This window comes from Lethenteron reissneri, chromosome 16, assembly GCF_015708825.2.
Source record: "Lethenteron reissneri isolate LAM-NWPU_2019-01 chromosome 16, ASM1570882v1, whole genome shotgun sequence".
Classification (NCBI taxonomy): Eukaryota; Metazoa; Chordata; class Hyperoartia; order Petromyzontiformes; family Petromyzontidae; genus Lethenteron; species Lethenteron reissneri.
The window spans coordinates 9,472,799-9,495,375 of record NC_083794.1 but is presented as its reverse complement, the minus strand read 5'-3'; the positions used below and the strand labels follow the sequence as shown (position 1 = coordinate 9,495,375).

General features: G+C 49.5%; 1 protein-coding gene across 1 annotated transcript; it reads right to left on the bottom strand.

Annotated features, from left to right (window-relative positions):
* Nucleotides 1-11,883: 11,883 nt before the first annotated feature.
* Nucleotides 11,884-17,719, bottom strand: POU4F3 (POU class 4 homeobox 3). The gene is made up of 2 exons (XM_061552349.1): nt 17,005-17,719; nt 11,884-16,473 (listed from the first exon to the last, which is right to left on the bottom strand). Exons 1-2 carry the CDS (start codon nt 17,122-17,124, stop codon nt 15,511-15,513), a joined length of 1,083 nt encoding a protein of 360 aa, XP_061408333.1. The 5' UTR covers nt 17,125-17,719; the 3' UTR covers nt 11,884-15,510.
* Between the last annotated feature and the right edge of the window lie 4,858 nt (nt 17,720-22,577).

The following is a 22,577-nucleotide window of genomic DNA, read 5'->3' as shown; positions in this document are numbered from 1 at the left end:
AACCTTTGCTCGTGAGTGTGGGGAGCGGTGGTGTAGTGGTTAGCGCTGCGCTGCGAACCCAGCGCCCCGAGTTAGATTCCCGCTCACGGCCAAGACCGGTGACGATTATCTGAACGGGTCTTGGGCCTACCCTAGGTGGACTCAGCCTCAAATGAGTACCTGGTGCGGTGTGAAAACATCGCCACTCGGGAGACAAAGGCGGCTGAGCGTGGTGCCGTGCCGGCCTTGATAGGTGCTCGTTAACAGCACTTGCCCGAACAGTCTGTTAAGGCTATACGGGGTATCTTTGCCTTGTCTTTTGTACCTACTCCATCTCAGAATACAGTTACCGTCAACACCACACACGTACCGACCCGATCTCCCCTCACCCCACTGATGTCAGCGGCAGCCTAAGTTGATGCCTCTCCGATCCAACAAGGTTGTATTCTCAGATTCGCGAAGTATTGGCGCCTTCGTCCAGCAGTGGATGCACGTTCAACTTCTTTCCCACCGTACGTAGCCCCCCGTGCTAATCGGAGGTGCGGGGGGAAGGACGACACACTATAGACAAAACGCAGTTCTAAAGAAATGACTTTCGTCAAATCTAGATGATTCAAAAGTGCATAGCTCCAGCGCCGAAGGAAGAGCGTTCCAGACGGCCGCAGAAGCGTCATTTGAAAGCGCGCGATGCCGTGACCGCCGCCTTTGTTCGATGGCGAGCAGCCAGAAGCCGCGGCCGCTGCTGATCCAGCGGTAGACCCCGTTGGGTGATCACCTCGTCCTGACGATGAGCGCGTGAGCGCACCCGCTCGTTGCGACTGTGCGCGTTTCATATTTCCAGATTATAACTGGCCGGTGTCATTCGCAGGGTCCGCGTGTTTTTTGTTTGTTTTTGTTCTTCCAGATTCGAAAAGGCCCTCGGCAACTCACTGACTCGTCAGTCGAGCCTTATACACAGCAGCAGCAGCATCAGCAGCAGCATCAGCAGCAGCACCAGCAGCATCAGCAGCATCAGCAGCAGCATCATCATCATCAGCAGCATCAGCAACATCAGCATCAGCAGTCATAGCCCTCTACCGGCACACGAATGTCCCCAGGTCACTGCTGGGTGTCTTGAGTTCTCGCCTGGTTAAACAAAATAAACTTGAAACTTGACAATGGCTCATCTTGATGATGATGCTATGGATCTGACGCTAAAATTGCACTTACATACACACCTGTGCGTCAACAATAATTCATTTCATAAATACATACATATATAGAGTCCCCCTACTATAATATGCTCAGCCAACACATCACGCCCACACAATACATATGAGCGAACACGCATGTACATGCATGCATATTATATGCACGTATGCAGCGTTCAATTTCAGCATCAAACACGAAGGCAATCAGCACTTTTGTTTGCATTCCATTTGCATGCGCGCACAGGGCGATGGAGGCCACAGAGATGAGCCAGAGGGAGGGAAATGTGGGAGTGATGGAGGAGGGGTGGAGCGAGGGAGGGAGGGAGGGAGGTAGGTAGGGGAGGGAAGGAGGGTGGCGAGGGGATGGGAGACAAGGGGAGGGGAGCCGAACGAGATCTGAGTACCCGGCGGGTTTGCTGATGGCCCATTTCTCCACCGCCGCTTGGCCCGGCGATCCGCAACCCCATCGCTCTGATAATCACCGGTTACTTAGCCATTAATTAGTCAATTCCGACTTTATTAATTTTGATGGCTGCCTTTAATTTACTGACGGCCTGGCAAGTGCGCCTCTCCCCCCCCCCCCCCCGTGTCGCGCTCGGAGGGGAGGGGGGGGAGAGGCGCTGGCCACCAGCTCGTGTGTGAGCCCCCCTAGGAAGAGGAGAGCGATCTCTATAGCACCCAGGTGTGCATTCTTCCCGACTATACTCCCCGTACGCGAGGCTGTTGCGTCTGCGAGCGGCGTGCGTCTCGTGTCGATCGTGATCATCGTACCTCTGTTGGCCGCGTGTGTGTGAATCAACTGCTGGATTGAAAGGCCCTCTTACAAGCCACCGTTAAACGTCAACCCGGATTGTACTGGGCGACAGCTTGACACGCCGTGTGCGGTATAAAGCTCTGGACTCTTAATTGCTGATGGGGTTTTGTTGTTGCTGTTGTTGTTGTTGTTGTTTGTTTCACGTGTTTTAATTACAAACGCGCAATTTATCGTGTGGACTATACATGAGCGTGATGTGCATTTTAATGTGTCATTGTTAGAGGTGTCAATTAGAAGTAGAACTGGCAAACTCGTGTCTCCAATTACCGTGCATGCCCGGGATTGTTGACACGAATGCGGCTGATTGCAAACGTGAAACGAGAGCAAAAGTGCGATTCTTTTATTCACGCTGCTTTCGCTTTTACGCGTAAACATATCAAAAGGTGAATTGAGTTCTACACGTGTTCCCATGTATGTTTTGTATGAACGAAATTAAGATAGCATGGAAGAGATCGGGGCCATCCATTGAGTAGGTACGCAAAAATCTGTCAAAACTTGACCCACCCCCCACCTGCGTACGTACGCTTGACGCAACCCCCCCCCCCCCGAATCTTATAGAACGGCCGATATTTAATCCACGCAGAAACGATCAAGGATTACTAATATTGACGTGTTTAAGCAAACAGATAGTCCACACCGCCGGACTATCTAACTCATTTGAAGGCCAATGTAGACAAATTATTATCGATGCTTCAACCCCCCCCCCCCCGTTTCCTATACGTACATTGTCAGTAGACCCCCCCATACGCAAGATACGCATTTGGGTTAACCCCCCCTCCCCCCTCCATGCGTACGTACTAAATGGATGGCCCCATATTCCTCGTCCAACGATATGATGTTTTAGATGTTTACCACGACACGAGAAAATATATATAATTACATATTGATGCAGTTGTAGCTATATATATGAAGGTATAACGTATTGAAGGTGAAATTATATTATATATGTCACTGTGTGAGTTGTACACGCGTGTCGTATACACACACACACACTATTCTTTATGTGTGTGTATGTCTCACGCAAACAAGACTGACGAGAACGAGTCAAAAAGTTTCGAGAATTCTACAGCGATGTAGAAACACAGTAGCGTATGGTGTAAAGTTGTACTTTGAGAGTGTACCGACTTACGATTAAGCGAGTGCCATTTTCATTTGATGTAACAGGGTTTTGATCGGTTCGTTTTTTGTTCATGTCAGATATCACAATGCTGAAAAATCCGAATGATTACAAGCGTAATAATTAATAATGAATTATGATCACTGAAAGTATTGATCGCCCCCGATATACACTCCATAAATTACACTTGTTTTAGCAGTGTACAGTTTTAAACTCACACACGTACATTCACACACGCACGCACTATATATAATCAATAATTCTAAATATTGATAGTCTCCATTTGTCACGAGTAATAATGTAAGCGGTCACGTTGTGTTTATAATTTACTACAATTCTAAAAAAAAACAACTACAACGTTGTGCAAAATATGCCGACATCTTCATGATATCAACCCATTGGTGCCTTTAAAGCGACATCTATAATGCCTTGCGATGATAAACTATAGCACTGTTACGTGCTTCGTACGCACGTGTATTTGCGGATGAATTATTGAGCTTTACAATTCATTTTATTACACTATAATTAATTTAAAAGAAGATCACTAGCAATTATATCATAAGCTGACCAATCCTGTGACGAATAGGATCGAGTATTATCACGATCATCATCAGTCCTGATCTCTCAACTGCTGGCTTAAGGCTTTCCCCCAAGCTGCCGCTAACCGCTCACGGTTTTGAAATCAAATCATAAATGAACGCGTCTCTGAGGTCATATGATGGTTAATTCTAGATTTGAAGTTTTCGTGACTGCAAGGATCCATACTCTTTGGTTATTTCGGTAAAGTCACGTAGATGAAAAATAAAAATAATAAAAATAAAAATAAAATGAAAATAACTAATTACTGTAATTTTAATTACTGTAATTTTGCTGTGGCTGTTCCACCTGATGACGGAAGCTTGTGTTGCCTCCGAAACGTCGTGATTTAATTTAGTTATTTAAAAATGTTATAATTTTTTTTTTCATCTACGTGACTTTACCGAAAGAACCAAAGAGCATATGAGGGTTTTGTGATGCGAAATTAAAAACTCACTTCACCACGGAACAAAAACATCTCTAAAAACTACGATCAAGGCACGCCAAAAGTAATTCCTTAAGACGGCTTTCCGTGTCTTATGAAAGTCATGACATTGTATGAATTGTTTCCGAAACACCTCTTTAGTTGCTAGATTACAAACAAAAACTTAATTTCAATCCGGTCTATCTAGCACCGGCACACCACATCCAGTATACACCCCTGCTAATATTGTCGCATGTGCCGGGGAGTCGTGGTATCGTCACGCGCCTCCTCTAACTGCGCCAGCGATCCGGGAAATATTCAGTGGGAATGTAATCCTTGCCCTGCAAGTCCTGTCGCATCACATTGGTGCAGTTTGTAGCAACACCGCCCGTTGCTTTAAAGTTTCAGTCCCCTTGTCGTTATTTTCACTTCTGAGAGTTTTACTTTGCAAAGAAGAGGCCTCCGCTTGGCGTGGCAGGCTCGGAGAGGGCACGCGTGGGTCGGTGGGTGGGTTGAGTGAGTGAGTGTCCCGTGGGCTAGCGTGCCCGTCCCGTACCGCAAAGTGCACCTAGCCTGGCACACGCGATGTGGTGACGTCACCTTTGTTGATGGCGCCTGTTGTTGTTGTTGCTGCTGCTATCCCGTACCTTCTCATCCCATCCTCAGCTTTAATCCACTTCACACAAGCGCACACAATCGCGTGCATACACACATCCACACACATGCTCACATATGTCGACGCATGCGTTATACGTTCACACATAAAAAGAGAAAGATCATCCGTATAGCGTTAACAGACTTTTAGGGCAAGTGCTGTTCTCGAGCACATATGAAGGCCGGCACGACACACAAGCGGGGGTGGGTGACCGCCTTTGTCTCTCCAGCACTGATGTTTACGCACCAGATCAGATTGACCATTGAAGACTGAGTCGACCTAGAGCAGGCCTAGAATAGGTCCCTTGTATTAATTGCCAATGTTGGCCTTGAATCAAACTGGGGGGGGGGGGTCACCGGGTTCGTAGCGCAGTGCGCTCACCACCCCACTACTGCTCCATACACCCCCCGCCCCCACCCATTCCACACCGCTCCACACTCACACGCTTCACGCACGCTGGTGATGAGTTAATGGTGCGGCACCCTCTGTGCCACCCCGAGGGTCGCTAGTTGAGTCGCGAGGAAATTGATTTGTTTGACGTTAAATGACTTCTTCAAGTCGCGATCGCCCCCCCCCCACCCCCCCCACCCCCACCCCCCCCCCCATGCTTAGCAAACGGAGCGTGAATGCCACTCGCTGACGCACGCGCACTCTACCCCCACACTGCGTTTAGTAGGTCTACACATCCATTTATATACATTTATAAAACAATATATTTGCACAAATATATTCCCATGTTATAATCATACACATGTTACATATATATGTACACACATACAGTACAATGATTCATTTCAGCCGGGTTCGTCCGGGTCGGTAAACCAGAAAAGATTTACGCAACCCGGCACACCACATCCAGCCTGGCTGTCGTTATTAGCTGTCTGCTTACTACTTTCTAATCACGTGTCGCCTCCTCCAGGCTAGACGGACCAGCCTCGGGAAAATATTCAGTGACAAATGAAGCTCAGTATAGTACAGCAGTGGATAATGACGATAACATAATTGTTTTGAAGAAGAATAAAAAAAAAGTTATTTGTTAATATATGTGTATTTATTTTGTAGTATTGCTATCATTATTATATCCTATAATAATTACAATTCAATCGTGCGTAAATCTAACATAGCGCACGGCATGTTCTCTGAATATCTTACATCTGATGCTGGGTGTATTCGTAAATGTGGTGAGTGTAAGTACGTGTGTGTGTGTACTGTATAGACTATATCCACATATAAATGTAGAGACTTAATTTCCCACTTAATGTTTTTTTATCCGAGTCGAGAACGGGGAAGGGACACGCGACTAGTAACTACCCACAGCCCATGCACAGCAAAGCGTATAAATTATACTGGATGTGGTATGCCGGGTGCGTAAATATATTCCGGATCCCCAACCCGAACAGACCATGCTTTAACGAATCCTCGTTGTGTACGCATGTGTATACATGCTGCATATGTGTGTAGGTGTCTTTGTGGGGAGCTGTGGTTAGCACGCTGCTGCTACCGAACCTTGCAACCCCTGGTTCGACTCTCGATCACGGCCAACACAAGTGACGATTATCGAAACCGGTCCGGGGCCTCCCCCTTCGGTCGACTCAGGCTTACGATGGGTAGGTAGCCGGTGCGATGTGTAAACAACAACACCGCGGAATCAAAAAGTGTCCGGGTGTGCTGCTCACCACCCAGCGCCTAATGCGTCGTACCGGTCTTTATAGGTGCTCGCAAACAGCACTTGCCCAAACAGTATGTTAAGAATGTAATGGGGGGGGGGAGTTGCCTTTGTGCGTCTGAATATGCTGCCTCCTGTCTGCAATAATGTCAGCTAAATGCAATCAACCGCCAAATGATGCGCGCTAATACACGCTAATGAATTGCGTTTGTGATGCCAATTAAATAGCGCGCGCGAGCGCGCGGGGGTATGAAACGAAACTTCGCTCCCGCCGCTTGCACGCGTTAATGTTTATTAGCCGCGCTGACGAACTATCTCGGCGACGCGTGTAGACCCACGAGGAGATCGACGCATTCATCCTCGGGTTATTTGGCTGTCGAAGCGTCGCGCATTTGGCCGGCGAAGGCGTCGCGTCGCGACTCAACAATGCTGGCTTACTGAGCCCTCGGTCTGGGGCCTCGAAGTGTCAGCAGTCATTAAATTGAGAGGGCGCGTCGGATTGATACGGCACGCATAGACAAAGATCTCCAGCCATTTGAACAGAATGTTGGGGTAAGCGGTGTTCGCGAGCGCCTATGAAGGCCGGCACGGCGCACACCGGGTGGTCAGAACCACGCCCGACCGCCTTTGTCTCCCCACTAGCTTCGAGGAATCGTCACTGGTGGCGACAATCAAACTCGGGTCACCGGGTTCGGAGCGCGGCGCGCTAACTCGCTACACTACGGCTACACACAGACAAAGACATATATACGCAAACGCAAATACACACGTATAGAGGCAGGAACACACAATTCTAAACACAAACGTCCATGATAAACACAAACACGCATCAACACACACACAGATAGAATCATATAAATACAAACACACACAGATACACGTAAAAACGTACACGCATACAAAAACAAATGAGGATATATGGACATAAATACAGATCCACACATATACATAAATACACACAACTACAAAGATCCCCCGTATAGACACAGATTGTTGGGTCAATACACAAATACGCGCGTACGCCTATTGATACACTGTAAGCCCAAATATGCACCAACGCACAAACAAAAACAAAGATCCCCCGTGTAGCCTGAACAGACTGTTGGGGCAAGTGCTGTTAGCGAGCAGCACGCGATGGGGTGTGGGGTGGCAAGCACAACGACTGTCCGCCTTTGTCTCCCTCGTGGCGAGGTTTACACACCGCATCAGGTGCTCATTTGAGGCTGAGTAGATCTAGAAGACGCCCAGGACCCGGTTCAGATAATCGTCACTGGTGTTGGTCATGAGCGGGAATCGAACTTAGATCACCGGGTTCGTAGTGCACCGGATTAACCGTTACACTACCGTGCCAACATATATAACAACCGTCTTGCGCTACTAAGTGGCTGTTCTGTCACCGCAGTTGTGCCAGGCTAGGTGCACTTTGAGGCCATGTGGTCATGTCGAAGACTCGCTGATAGGTCACGGGACAGGCCCAGTTTTTATGCTCACGCAAAGACGTAACTACAAGAGGAATTGCCGACAAATACACAATTATACACAAATATGCACTCACCCATACAAATATTTTTAAAAACGTACGCAACACAAAATTACACACACACACAAATACACAAAAATAGAAGTATACACATATCCTTAAACAAACCACTCTAATGCGCGTATACATAAACATATATAAGGACAATGCTTCCCGATATAGCCTACATAGACTGTTGGGGCAAGTGCTGTTAGCGAGCACCTACAGACACATAAACGCGAACATATCAAAATATATACACATACATAAAATAAACACGCAACGACACGTGTAAACATAAAAATACGCACGAACACCAACACATACACAAATAATAAACAAACGCTGCACCAACATAGAACCACGTTTAGCAAGAGAGCAATGCATCTCAGCGGGCTGCGTGGCTGAAGCGATACACACCACGAGACACATACACACACGCCCCATGAAACACACACACACCACGACACACACACGCACACACCATGACACACACACGCCCCATGAAACACACACACACACACCATGAGACACACACACACACCCCATGACATATACACACACACACTACGAGACACACACACACCATGACACACACACACACACCACGAGACACACACACCATGAGACACACACACGCCCCACGAGACACACACACACGCACACCATGAGACACACACACCACGATACACACACACACACCACGACACACACACACACACACACCATGAGACACACACACACCACGAGACACACACACACCACGACACACACACACACCATGAGACACACACACACCACGAGACACACGCACCATGACACACACACACCACGAGACGCACACACACACCATGAGACACACACACACGCGCCACGATACACACACACACACACACCACGAGGCACACACACACACCACGAGACACACACACCATGAGACACACACACGCCCCACGAGACACACACACACGCACACCATGAGACACACACACCACGATACACACACACACACCACGAGACACACACACACACACCATGAGACACACACACACCACGAGACACACACACACCACGACACACACACACACCATGAGACACACACACACCACGAGACACACGCACCATGACACACACACACCACGAGACGCACACACACACCACGAGACACACACACGCGCCACGATACACACACACACACCACGAGACACACACACACACCACGAGACACACACACACGCGCCACGATACACACACACACACACCACGATACACACACACACTCCACGAGACACACACACACACACCATGAGACACACACACACCACGACACACACACACCATGAGACACACACACACCACGAGACACACGCACCATGACACACACACACCACGAGACGCACACACACACCACGAGACACACACACACGCGCCACGATACACACACACACACCACGATACACACACACACCACGAGACACACACACACACACCATGAGACACACACACACCACGAGACACACACACACCAAGATACACACACACACCATGAGACACACACACACCACGAGACACACGCACCATGACACACACACACCACGAGACGCACACACACACCACGAGACACACACACACGCGCCACGATACACACACACACACACCACGATACACACACACACACCACGAGACACACACACACACCATGAGACACACACACACCACGAGACACACGCACCATGACACACACACACACCACGAGACGCACACACGCACCACGAGACGCGCACGCACGGTTTAAAAACGTCCCACATTCGTGGATTAATGCCCAATTATTTCACTCAAAATATCCAGCCAAATCCATTGTTGTAATGTACTTATAAGTTGCCGCGTAAACGTTCCCCTGGCCCTTCATCAACCGACATCAACAAACCGTGGTGAAGTATGGTCAAAACACCCCCCCCCTCCTTCCCCAGACGCACCCCGCACTGCATGGAGGGGGGGGGGGAGGCACCCATCCAGCAGTGGATTGAAAATGGTACTGACTGCAAACTGTGTTTATTTAGCAGTGTTAATACAAAGAAAATAATGAGCCGAATATAATATATCGGTGTGTAACAGCGCACCTATTTGCGACGTTAGCGATGTTATATTTTAAAAAATAACTTTCATTTGCTTTTAAGTTGAGTGCAAACAAACAAATAACAATAACAGCCGTGTTGTTGGGCACTGGAGTCGCCGAAGTGTGATTTTTTTTCATGTTGTGAAATGTTCGCAATTTGAAAGTGCCATAAGCGACGACGTTCTTTGCGCCTGATGCCCCCCCCCCTCCCTCCCCCCCCCCGAACAAACGGTGGGCCGCTACGTTTTTAAAACGTGCCGCATATATAAATATAACATATCGACGCGAAAGATATCCTATGTGTTTTTGTTTGTTTGTTTGATCAAAGTGTCAAAGTCGCATTAGACTACCGCGACCCGCTGTCGTTAAGTAATTTAAACGTCCCCCGTACTTGACAACAACAACAACGTGACTTTACCGAAAGAACCAAGAATATGAATCCCTGCAGTCACGAAAGCTTTAAACCAAAATAAAACAACAACAGCAACAATAAAAATAAGCGCACTCTATCTCTGTAAACGAACCAAGCACGTTATAAGCACGCGCACGTAGCAGACAACCACGCCGCAAACATTCACATGCGTATGGACGCGCGGTCGTGCCATTGCGACATCGCACGATACACGCGTAGAGGTGAACGAATGAAGGGCCTTGGAGATCCAGGGTTTGATCAACAGATGTCGAACCGATCTGACTCTCGTATTTGTCATCGCGGTGGTGGTGGTGGTGATGATGGTGATTATCATTCCGTACGAGCCTTTCGATCTTAAATTTGGAGTGAGTTGAGCTATTGAAATATATCGCGCGCCGTTGAAAACTAGAGAGCGCCGGCTATCTTTCCAGATAAATAGATGTATTGATTAATTCGATATCTTGAACAGCCAGATTATATATATATATGGTTTTGTAGTCATTGTCGCGTCTCTGGGGATTGAACCACATAGGCCTGAGGGCTCAACCAACGCGGCACCCATCTCCCAAGGCAATCGATCGATCCCTTACTCACTCACTCCCACCTCTTCGCCCTCTTCACTCGCACTCACCCCTTCCTCAATCCCTCTTGTCCACCAACTCTCAATCTCTCTCGTCCACCAACTCTCAATCCCTCCGCACCCTTCACGGAGTCCTGTAAATGTGCTCAGCTCATGCGCGTGGCCCTCGGAAGATATTCATCGTTTCTTGCAACCCTGCACATACATGTGATTGATAATAATTCTAAGTATTAAGGCTATTATAGCCTGTGTGCATCTCTCATGAATTGTAGGTATGTGCTCAAGCTAATCACCATTGCTGTCGCAAGGCAATACACGCTTTGTATGTACTGTATACTGCACAATGGATGTGTATATGCCTTCAATACGCTTTGCGGTAAAGCGATCATAACCCAAGAATGTTTATTGTGTCACGCATTTAATTGTACGTTTTGTATCAGTCTATCACCACAGCCACCATCACCATAATTATCCATGATCAATCCACTGCTGGATGATGGCTCCGTCAATCACCACCACCATCGTTGGTCGCCCTGTGATGTGATAATCCACCTGGGGACTTGCAAACGAGCTTGCAATGTAAGTTTATATTTGACCCGAGTGAATTTGTATGTTTTACCAAACATGATTTGGTTGTCTGCGATTGGCCTGTGTAAGCCCCGCAATATTAATAAGCCGTACAATGTGCGCGCATGTGTGTGTGTGTGTGTTATGTGAGCGCGTGTGCATATATAAATGATGTACATATATATGCACAAACACAACTGTGCAGCAGAAATTTCACACAGCACATGCCAAAGCGTTGTGTTTTGTAGGTCCTTCGGTGGCAACGGTCAAACGCTAATAATTTAATTCAAAGTAGTAAATAATAATCGTAATAATACACGAGATGTAATCGTAATAGAACACACCGTGATTTATGAAATCATCATTTCAATACTCGTTCATTGTGCTGACTCAAATCGTAACAGTGCCATGTATGGTAGAAACACAGTACATGGAAATGTTTGCTGTGGTTAATCGTAAACTACAATAAAAAAAACAATGACGCATTTACCAATCACAACGACAGTGTGGGGGAGGTGGGTAAATGTACATAACCCAAAACAAAAGATTCCACGGGCGACTGCTTAAGTTTGTCTGGATTTTTTTGTTGTACTTTAATACAAACATACATCATGATCAGCCAATTTCATAGTACGCCTTCATCCCCCTCGTCCCCCCACCCGCAAAAACTCACCGTTATAAATAACAACAACAAATTAATCATCAATAATAATAAATCCTGAGCACAAACCATGGAAGAGGATAAACTTAACAAAAAGCAAACGTGAAGGAAAACAATCGTCGAGGAATGAAAGATACAAATTAGTAGTCGTATATCTATATTCATATATCTGTAAGTGTCATACGCACGCCGACTTGTATACATATACAAAAAACACTTGGAATGCCTTCGGGTCACGTGTGCTCATATAACGAACGGGTCTCTATACACAGGAGTGAAAGTTTACAGTAATTTACAGAACTTTACAAATGCCATGGGTCGTTCGAGGCGTTCCCTTTGTATATGTACACACAGCGATTCGTTTCAACCACTCCCCTATCGATCCCCTTCAAGTGTCGGAGATACATTGAAAGCATATTATACTAGCATCGTGGTTTTCTCAAATTTTTTATTTCGACTTAAATTTGAATTTACTGGGAGGGGGTGTACGATTCATCCCAATGTTTGCATCTGAATTTAATATCACAATTATTCTTGATTGGTTTTGACTCCTCTTTATAAAGTCTTTAATTTTACGTGCCCCCCCCCCCCACCACCTCACTGAGGCTTGCTTCTGAATTCCATCAACACGTCGTTCCGAATTCGCGACATCCGATTTGCGAAGAACATATAATTAGTGTTTAAATAACTTAAGACTCGCACGCAAAATGAGACGAATGTCAATACCGCCGGTGTTTATGGTTAAAACCACGAGCGCAGACTGTAAGAAGCCGCCGCTCTGTGTGCAACTGGAATCTCATCGTGCAAGAGGATGTGGAAAACACTCGCGCGCCCGCCGTTGCGAAACGTCGAGCGCAACAAAACGGTTGACGTGGAACGTGAATAAATAAATCCGCTAATAAATAAGTCCGACAATAAATAGCAACGCAAAAAATAAAATCCCGATAATAAATAAGTAGCAAATTTATCAATGAACAACCAAAGCGTCTTGCCTAATGACGAGCGCAGAGGCTCTACTTTGTTGGATGAGACAGTCATGAGAATTGTAACAAAAAAAAAAACCCAGACATATACAGCTAAGCGTGTTAAAGTGTTGTCTTGCTAAGTGTGAACCGTCGCGGGAGGTTGTTGTTGTTGTTGTTTATATCCCCCAGTTAGTGCCCTAGAAACAATTCGCAGTGGGGGGAGGAGGGGAGGGGGGGCCTCCGTTTCCCTCGTTGTGTTCGCCGAAACGAAGCAACTTCTCTCTCTACCCGATGGCCGTCAAACTGCCCCCTCGTCCGAATTTCCCAGCGCCGTCCGTTTCGAGTAAATCAGCCGTCGCGTGCGACTGGACCAGTCCGATCATCGCCGTCTCGTCGAGAGCTACGCGCGGCTCGTGGCATCGAAAAGGAACTCGTTCATGGTTTTTCAGAAGGCTGTTTAATGAGTTAACAAATGCAATATACGGTCAAAACTATAAGGGCCCTGCTCTATTAAGTTAAAAGTGTGGGTGGCTGACGAAAAATTATCAAATCGTAGGCGCTACGCCGCCACGTATATGAAAGTACAAACACTGCCATCGTCACTGATGATTCCCAAATGAAGCTGGACTTAATTCGCTCGGCTAGGTCTAAAATACTCTTCAAAGTGCGCGTATATCTGGTGGCCACGCCTGGTTCTCCTACTGCTCATTCCCGGGTGGTCGTGTGTTCTTACCGAAGAGGATTATCATAGCAAAGAAAAATTTGCAGCTTTCAAAACTCAAGTGTACATATACACGTATATTTATATGAATCACAATTAATTGATGCTTCAACTACACGCATTAACAACAAAAAAGTTGCGGAGCTAAAGCGAACGGCATTGACATGAATAGCAATAATAATAATAAGTCGTCGTTGTTATATTTAATCATATTACCAACCTAAAAATAAAACAATGACATGACGGTTCTGCACACTGGTGCAAAGGGTATACTGACTGCTAGAAGCTATCGTCAAATGCTAACTTATCGCAAACAATACACATAATCCGCTGGCATCAAATAAAACGCATATTACTGTCGAAAATTATTCGTTCAAACGGAAGCCGAATACTTGCTGTTGAATTGTATGCGCATGCCGGAAGGTCGTAATACACCCGTTTAACAATTGTATTCGTTTATTTATTTTCGTTTGTGGGAGGAAATTCCCAGCGCATTTTGCATACATCGCGGAGATAAGATTGCACTCACGGGAAGATGAGGCTTTCTTCTCTCTAATATAAGACGGAGCGATGCGTGTAAGATAAGATAGCATACACGGCAATTAGGTTGTCCATTAAAAGATAATAATAATAATGCTCATACACCAATAATTATAATAATAATGATAATTGCGAAACTATCCGGCGAACCGGCCATATGCAACGCCTTGCAACGGATTGCCACGGTTGTTAACTTTACGCGAATACGTTTGTTTCGTAGTTTAACAAGTGCGCCGCTTTGTCTTACACGTTACCGCCCGTCTTATACCGTGTCGCGTTTTTTTATTTGTTTGTTTTAATATAACCTGTAAATATCTTTCGTGTGCTGAGAAAATATATATTTTATATATATTTGTTTTGAAATGTCAGAAGAATGCCTTTTTTTAAATGCGTGTCTTTAGCGTTTTAACGAAGCGAAACAAAAAAAACGGCCTCGTTCATTTTCTTAGTTAGTCCATCGATTCGCCCCCCCCCCACTGTGTCCCTGTCGGATGCGACAATTGAAACGAGAAATTATTAAAGATGAAAAATAAATACGCAGAAGGACTTTAAGGTAGCTTGGGGAGAGACAGAGATAGTGTGGGGGGGGGGGGGAGAGGTGAGAAGATGGAGAAAAAGCGGAACTGGGATTCAAAAACAAGACAAATAAAACAACAAATAAATAACAGTAGTAGCAGGAGGAAGTAACAACACCGGCGACAAATTGCTCTCCGTCTCCCCCGTGAGAGTTCATAAAAGAATCGGACAGAGTGCGGGGTCAGTCCGCTCGAGGGAAGTTCGCGCTTCTCTTCGTTTTTGTTTTAGAAAGTGACGCGGATTTCTCTGTCCCGTGTTGTCTTCGCGACTCGACGGCGTCGGTTTTCGCGAGACGAGAGAGCGACCGAGCCGCAGAGCGCAGCATCTATCCGCTCTCTTCAACGATCAGCCCGAGTCTGTGGTCTCTGGGCCAAGCCCGCCTGACGCAGCCCGCCTGCCCGCCTGCCCGCTCAGCCGGCCGGGGAAGAGAGCTCAGTGAACGGCCGAGAATTTCATCCTTTTCTGTTTCTGCCGCTGGTTGCAGAACCACACGCGCACCACGTTCTTCTTGAGGTCCAGCTTCTCAGCGATGGCGGCGATCTTCTCGGACGAGGGTCGCGGCTGCACGGCGAAGTAGGCCTCCAGCGATCGCTTCTCGGGAGCGGCGATGGACGTGCGCTTGCGTTTCTTCTCGCCGCCGTTGAAGAGGTCTGGCTTGGTCTGCTTGTTCCGATGCGCCTTCTCCGCCTCCTCGAGCCACGCCTGCAGGATGGGCTTGAGCGCGATCATGTTGTTGTGCGACAGCGTGAGCGACTCGAAGCGGCAGATGGTGCTCTGGCTCAACGAGCCCACGCCCGGGATCTTGAGGTTGCCCAGCGCCGAGCCCACGTCGGCCTGCGTCACGCCCAGCTTGATGCGCCGCTGCTTGAAGCGCTCCGCGAACGCCTCCAGCTCGCGAGGGTCCGCCTCCGTGTCGGGCATGCCGGGCATGAGGCCGCCGTGGTGCGGGCCCAGGCCGTGCGGGTGGTGGTGCGGCATGCCCATCGCCTGATGCATGTGGTTCATGGTGGGCATGTGCGCGTGGTGGGCCGACGTGGGAACGACGGACGACTCGGGCCCCGTGAGCCCCGCGAGCGTCAGACTCGGCGAGATGTGGTCCAGCAGGTCGCTGTCCAGCCCCTGGTGGTGCTGATGGTGGTGGTGGTGCGGGTGATGGGGATTGTGCGGGTGGTGAGACCCGAGTGCTGACGGGTGCGGCAGCGGCATGGAGCTGGACGCCGAGGTGCAAGGCACGCTGTTCATCGTGTGGTACGTGGCGTCCGGCTTGAACGGGTGGTGCGGGTGATGGTGGTGGTGATGGTGGTGGTTTTTGCTCTGGTGGGAGACAATATCCACGGCGGCGAGCGCTTCTGCGCGCGCCAAGAAGCTCTCGTCCAAGCCCGCGAATATATTGCTCTGCAGTCATCAGCATCGTCGCATACGAACAACAACAACAAAAAAACAAGAAAAAAGAAAGCGTGCGCCGTCGGTCAGCAGTGGAATCTATGGGTCAGCGTGAGATCAGAGAAGACTTGGGTAGTAGCGGGGGAAGATGTAACAACAACAACAAAAACCCAACCCACATGGACCTTAAAGCCCTGAGCATAACATTATCATGATTAAATGAGCGCCCCATCGCCTTAAAGACTACATAAAGAAGTAACGACCACTGCTTTTTTTTGTACATGACACGCATTCAAGCTTAACGCGGGATGGCTAATTACTCGGCAAACATTAAAATGACGTAAAAAAAAAAACATTATATCGGCGCTTTGTCAACAAATCGCCACTGCCCCCTCCCCACCACCACCGCCACCACGAAGAACCAAAATAAAAGCTTACCGCTCCCCGAGGCTGCCTGTGTTTTGGGAGCGACAGGGGCACACGCGGGCACCCCGCGGGCGAAACGAAACGCGCCGAAACGCAACGCGCGCGCGCAATCCTCACCTGCGGCGTGGGCAGGCAAGCTCTCCGCATCGCCTCCGAGCTGGGGTGCAACGTGGAGTACTTGGGCTCGGCCATGGCCGCGTGCATGGCAAACGGCTGCTTGCTGTTCATGGACATCATCTTGACTTAGGCGCGCATGGACCGGGTTTTTTTGGATGGAATCGGGTCAGCGACGCTGACTGTTGCTCTTCGAGAGGCCGAGCGCCGGCGACGGTGGGTGAACGTCGTCTCTGCCCCGCGAACACGCGCGAGGTGATAGCTGCCTTCCCACCCCCTGCCCTATATATATTACTACTGCCTGCGAGAGCGAACGACCGGGAGAGTGACTGAGAGAGAGTGAGCGAGCGAGCGTGGGAGAGCGAGAGACAGTCGTGGAAGGCAGAGCGAGAGAGAGAGAGGGAGGGAGGGGGGATAAGACAGAGAGTGACACAGGGAGGGCTGGATGGTGGGATAGAGAACGAGCGACGCAAGAGAGATCGAGAACCAGAGAGAGAGAGAGAGGGGGGAGGGAGACAGCGAACGAATAGAGCGAGAGTTGAAGAGGAGGAGATGCGAGCTCACGCGTAAAGGAGAATCGTCGGTGCGGGCTAACACACTCGGGGCTGCTCGGACGTCAACCGCTGCGTAATGCGTGGTGGGTCCGGACGCGACTGAGCGCTCACTGTTGCTCACGCGGCCGGCGTGTCGACATTCATACACCTGCCCAGGTTCTGCTCTCTTCTCATCTTATTCATGGGAGGGCCGGCCCCTCTTTAGCCAACGTTTGCGCATGCGCGCGGACATGCAAATTCCCAGCTTCGGCTCATCCCCCCCCCCGTCACACCCCCCCCCCCCACCCCCGTTAATAGAGCCTCAAAAAAAAACTACTACACCCCTCCAAAAACTGGGAGGGGAAGGACATGGACCAATTTCTTGCATTCTCTCTCTCTCGTTCTCTTGCTCGCTTCCTCGCTCTCTCTGTCTCTCTCTCTCACCGGCTTTCTCACCACATCGGCAGCTCGCACACAGCCTCGCATGAAAACGAATTCGCAGTGCCCGAGCGCCGTTCTAACTCGTCGCAATGAAAAGAAAAACGTCAATCGGCGTTGCGCCGCCGCCGCCGCCGCCGTCACCGTCAGACAGAGGGAGAGACGCGTGCCGTGGGGTGAGCGGCGGGCGGTAGCGGCATCGCTCGGGCCAGCGAACGCGAACGCGGCGCGGCGATGGGCCCCCGGTCCCATTTATTTACTCGCGGTTTTTTTTTCGTAAATATTTTACAAAGTGTGGCAGATAATTATAGCCGCACGGGAGGGGAAGATGGCAGGGGGGTTGGGGGGGGGACAAGAAGGAGGATGGAGCAGGAGGGGTCGAATATGTGACGTTACCTAAAGACTAACGATAACGCTAATCAGGGTAATTAAACGTACGTATTAGATTTGCATCGACTCTGCGCGTAAAGGCGCATGACGGTTCAGGTTCACGGCGGCAGATTTGAGCATCGCTTCAAATGCCCTGCCGAACGAACGTCTGTTTTCCATACTGCCGTGCAGACCTGCCCAGCGTAATACTTTACTTGTACAAAGTACACGCGATATGATAATAACAACAACGCAGCGTAACGCACGTACTTAGCTTCCAGGCGCGCGGAAAGTATTGAGTTGAATACGTCATCCGTCGTGTCTGTCTGTCTGTGTCTGTCTGTCTGTCTGCCTCTGTGTTGTTAACGCTCGGTCACAGCCGCGGTCTCACCTCTCGCCTCGTAACACCCCCCCCCCCCTCTGTCTTCATCGAGGAGGGCCGCGTGTTGCGAGCGAACAACGATTTGATGGGCCAAGCCCCAGGTTTGCTTTCTAAAGGAGACGGACGGGTGAAAAGACAGGGAACTGCGGCCCGATGTGACGCGCGCGTCACAATGCGCGCCGTTCTGCGAGAAGGCGCTCACAGAATTATACATGTAACGGCACACATCAGCTGTGCATTGATTTCATTCCCGATGACACGCTTTAGACGATGGACGCGGACGCGACGAGCGAGAGAGAGAGCGAGAGAGATAGCGAGCGCCTCGGCCAAGGATGACATTTATGGAGGTTTTTCTGAATAGCAGGTCTGTCGTCCTAAGTAAACCCGGCGCGGCAAGCTATACATTTCTGCGGGTCGTTTGGTGTGCGCTGGCGTCTAATTATTCAATACTTGAGCGTAAACAATGATGACGAATTGCGTCGCCTGATGAAGATTGCTTTATAAGTCACCGATAATATGCGTGTGTTTTGGCACGCGCGCGCGCGTGTGTGTATGTGTATGTATATGTGGCGGTGGTGTTGGCACTTGTGCCAAAAGTGGGTGATTTCCTTGGGCTAATTAAGCGCTAATAGCATGGGCATTGCGCATTAAATCAGACCTAATGCGTTCATTCTATACACACAGAGTTTGTGCCTTTAATTTATGTGTAAACACCGCGAGAGTTGAACGAGTGCCCTCGGTGCGGCGTCGCTATAATTTTACGTGATTGACTTGCAACAACAAAAAATGTGGAATGCAATATGGAAATATATATATTTTTTACGTACTGGCTATTAATTAGTTAACTCGCGAACAACAACAAAACCCAATGTAACAGCAACAACAACAACAACAAACCACGAGCCGATACGTGCAATTGCGCCGGGACCTTTTGGTTTCGGTGTTAAAAAATTGACAATCGCGCTCTCTCCCAAGGGATCCGCGACGCCGACAGGAGCCACAGTTTTCTTTTTTTTTAAATGAAAGCGGTTTAAATATGAAAATTATAATTGATCATCTTAACAAAGTGAATAATTTAACTTTGGCGTCACGGACTTCTTTATTAATCGGGCGCTCCGCCTTACATTGTAATCTAATATATCGTGTTAGTGCAAATAAGGGCGTTAATTATACAAACAGATTAACATAACGCACCTATTGGGTTAATGGTATGCGCTGCGTTAATACCGCGCCGCTGATGAGACGACGCAACGCCGTCAGAGTTGGCGCAATGCGCGAATGTTTGTTGTTGTTGTGTTGGTTATTTATTCGTTCTCCATCGGTGCTACAGTTATTCGTTCACCTTCTTGCGTTCCTGCAAGCATCCGAGTCGACGAGTGTTTTGTACATTTCGCAACTGTGCTTTCTCTCTCACCCCCTCCCCCCCCCCCCCCCAATATTCGCAACAGATATGTGAAACCCCCTTTTTTTAGCCAGTATCGCAATAGATTTACGACCAAACGAAACACAACACAGGAGCCAAAAGCAAACCCCGGGCTTTGCGTGTCCTCTGATATAGATATCTGAGAATGCACACAGAGTGTGGAAAGGAGGGCATTCATCAGAGGTGAAATTCGTGCGTGCATGGTCTACTTGCGTGGGTGCGTAGATGGAAGAGAGATGGAGAGAGCGAGCGAGCGAGAGAGAGACAGAGAGAGAGAGACAGAACAAAAAAGGCGCTCATTAAGCCGAAAGCAGACACATTATCCCGGACCAGGGAGGAAAGCCTGATGGCTGATGCGCCGGCAAGATGTCACGCGCCAATGCATCGAGCCACTTTGGCGCTCCCAGAGCGGCCCAGGAAAGACCTGGGAGATGTCACCGGTGGGCAGAGGAAGCTTCGCGACTCTGAAATTGGCTCCCATCCACCACCACCACCACCTCACTCTCCTATTCCCTCCCCTACCACCACAGCATCACCCCCCCCCCCCCACCAACACCACCCTCCACCACCTACCCCGGCCCCCCTTCCCCCTAAAAGAGAGAAAGAAAATATATTAATAAAACACCTGCCTCAAAGAAATGTTGTCACCTACTCACCATCCCCTTCCACCCCCCAACCCCACGAGACTCCGTCACTGGGGACGAAATCTCTGTCTTGCCTCGTGTCGCAGCCAGCTCTGATTTATGATAAAATTTTAACGCCGCCTTTTTAAATATTTCACGTGCTCTTAATCGGCGCATGAAATTTTTATTTATACGTATATATAGAGTTGAGAATCGAGCTCCAGAGGACCCAGCGCGCGCGCAGCTAATTAATAGATTTGTCTGTTGTTACGACGGCAGAAGACACGCTGGGGCTTAATTAGATAGACACTGGAAACGCGTGCGCACAAACGGATCAAACTTTGCCGGGGTTTTTTCTCGATTACGTCCGATGTCCATGAAGCTCTCCCTTCCTCCGCTAATAGATCGCGGTTACAGCGTCGTTTTTGTTCAGCACACAGAGCGACGGCGATTCAGCGTGCGTCCCCGTGCGTCCACGTGCGTCTCCGTGCGTCCCCGTGCGTCCCCGTGCTTCCCCGTGCGTCCACGTGCGTCCCCGTGCGTCTCCGTGCGTCTCCGTGCGTCTTCGTGCGTCTACGTGCGTCCACGTGCTTCCCCGTGCTTCCCCGTGCGTCCACGTGCGTCCACGTGCTTCCCCATGCTTTCCCGTGCGTCCATGTGCGTCTCCGTGCGTCTCCGTGCTTCCCCGTGCGTCTCCGTGCTTCCCCGTGCGTCCACGTGCGTCCCCGTGCGTCCCCGTGCGTCTCCGTGCTTCCCCGTGCGTCCCCGTGCGTCCACGTGCGTCTCCGTGCTTCCCCGTGCGTCCCCGTGCTTCCCCGTGCGTCCACGTGCGTCCCCGTGCGTCTCCGTGCGTCTCCGTGCTTCCCCGTGCGTCCCCGTGCGTTTCCGTGCTTCCCCGTGCGTCCACGTGCCTTCCCCGTGCGTCCCCGTGCGTCCCGTGCTTCCCCGTGCGTCTCCGTGCGTCCCCACATGGCCCCGTTCGTGCCCTGCGTATGCGCGGGCACGTGCGGGCCCCGCGTGTGTGTGCACCCAGAGGCCGTGTGCACGGCGCGTCCTGCTGTGAACGAGGTTGCGCGTGGAATGCACGTGGAGCGGCAACAGCGTCTCGAAACAGGTAACACAAACAAACACAAACAAACACAAATAAACACACATAAACAAACACAAACAACGCGCGTCCGCACGCTCCGGTGCGTTCTGTCTGCGTGCGAGTGAAATGCGCGAGTTGACGGCGTTCGAGTCGCGTGTCACAAAGCAGCGCACACTCGCGATAATTAGGGGACACGCGCGCGCGACGTATGGAGTGTGTGTGTGTGTTTTGTGTTTGTTTGAAACGAGCAGCCCTGTAATTTACGAGTGTTTGTTTTCTTGAAAACTACTGCCGATAATCTCCATTTAGGAGGAGGAGTTGGAACAACAGGGACTTAAAAAAACGGGGAACAAAAAAAAAGGCAAACATCCTCTCCGTTAGAAACGGCGGGGGGTTTTGTCCCCCCCCCCCACACCCATCCCCCTCTACCCCCCACCCCACAGCGCTCCCCACCCCCGCCTCTCTCCACCCTCTCCGCATTGTTCACGCAGTTAATTAAAGGCATCAAATATTCATGCCTTGTTTTACCTGGGCGCGCGCGGCCCGCCTCCATTACCAAGCGCGAGGGCGAAAGCCCCTATAGGCTCCATATGGCCGGCCCATTTGCGAGATTAAGCCCGCCACGTGCCGCGCCTAATGCCTCGCTGGATGCGCGGCCTTAATCTGTGGGTAGCAGTCACCACCAGCCTTGCACCCACCCACCCACCCACCACCATCG

What these genes read in the sequence shown, in the direction of transcription:
- POU4F3 (XM_061552349.1), bottom strand. Translation starts at nt 17,124, where the DNA reads ATGATGTCCATGAACAGCAAGCAGCCGTTTGCCATGCACGCGGCCATG. An exon ending in CTTGCCTGCCCACGCCGCAG is followed by an intron (nt 16,474 to 17,004) that starts GTGAGGATTGCG and finishes TGATGACTGCAG; the next exon opens with AGCAATATATTCGCGGGCTT.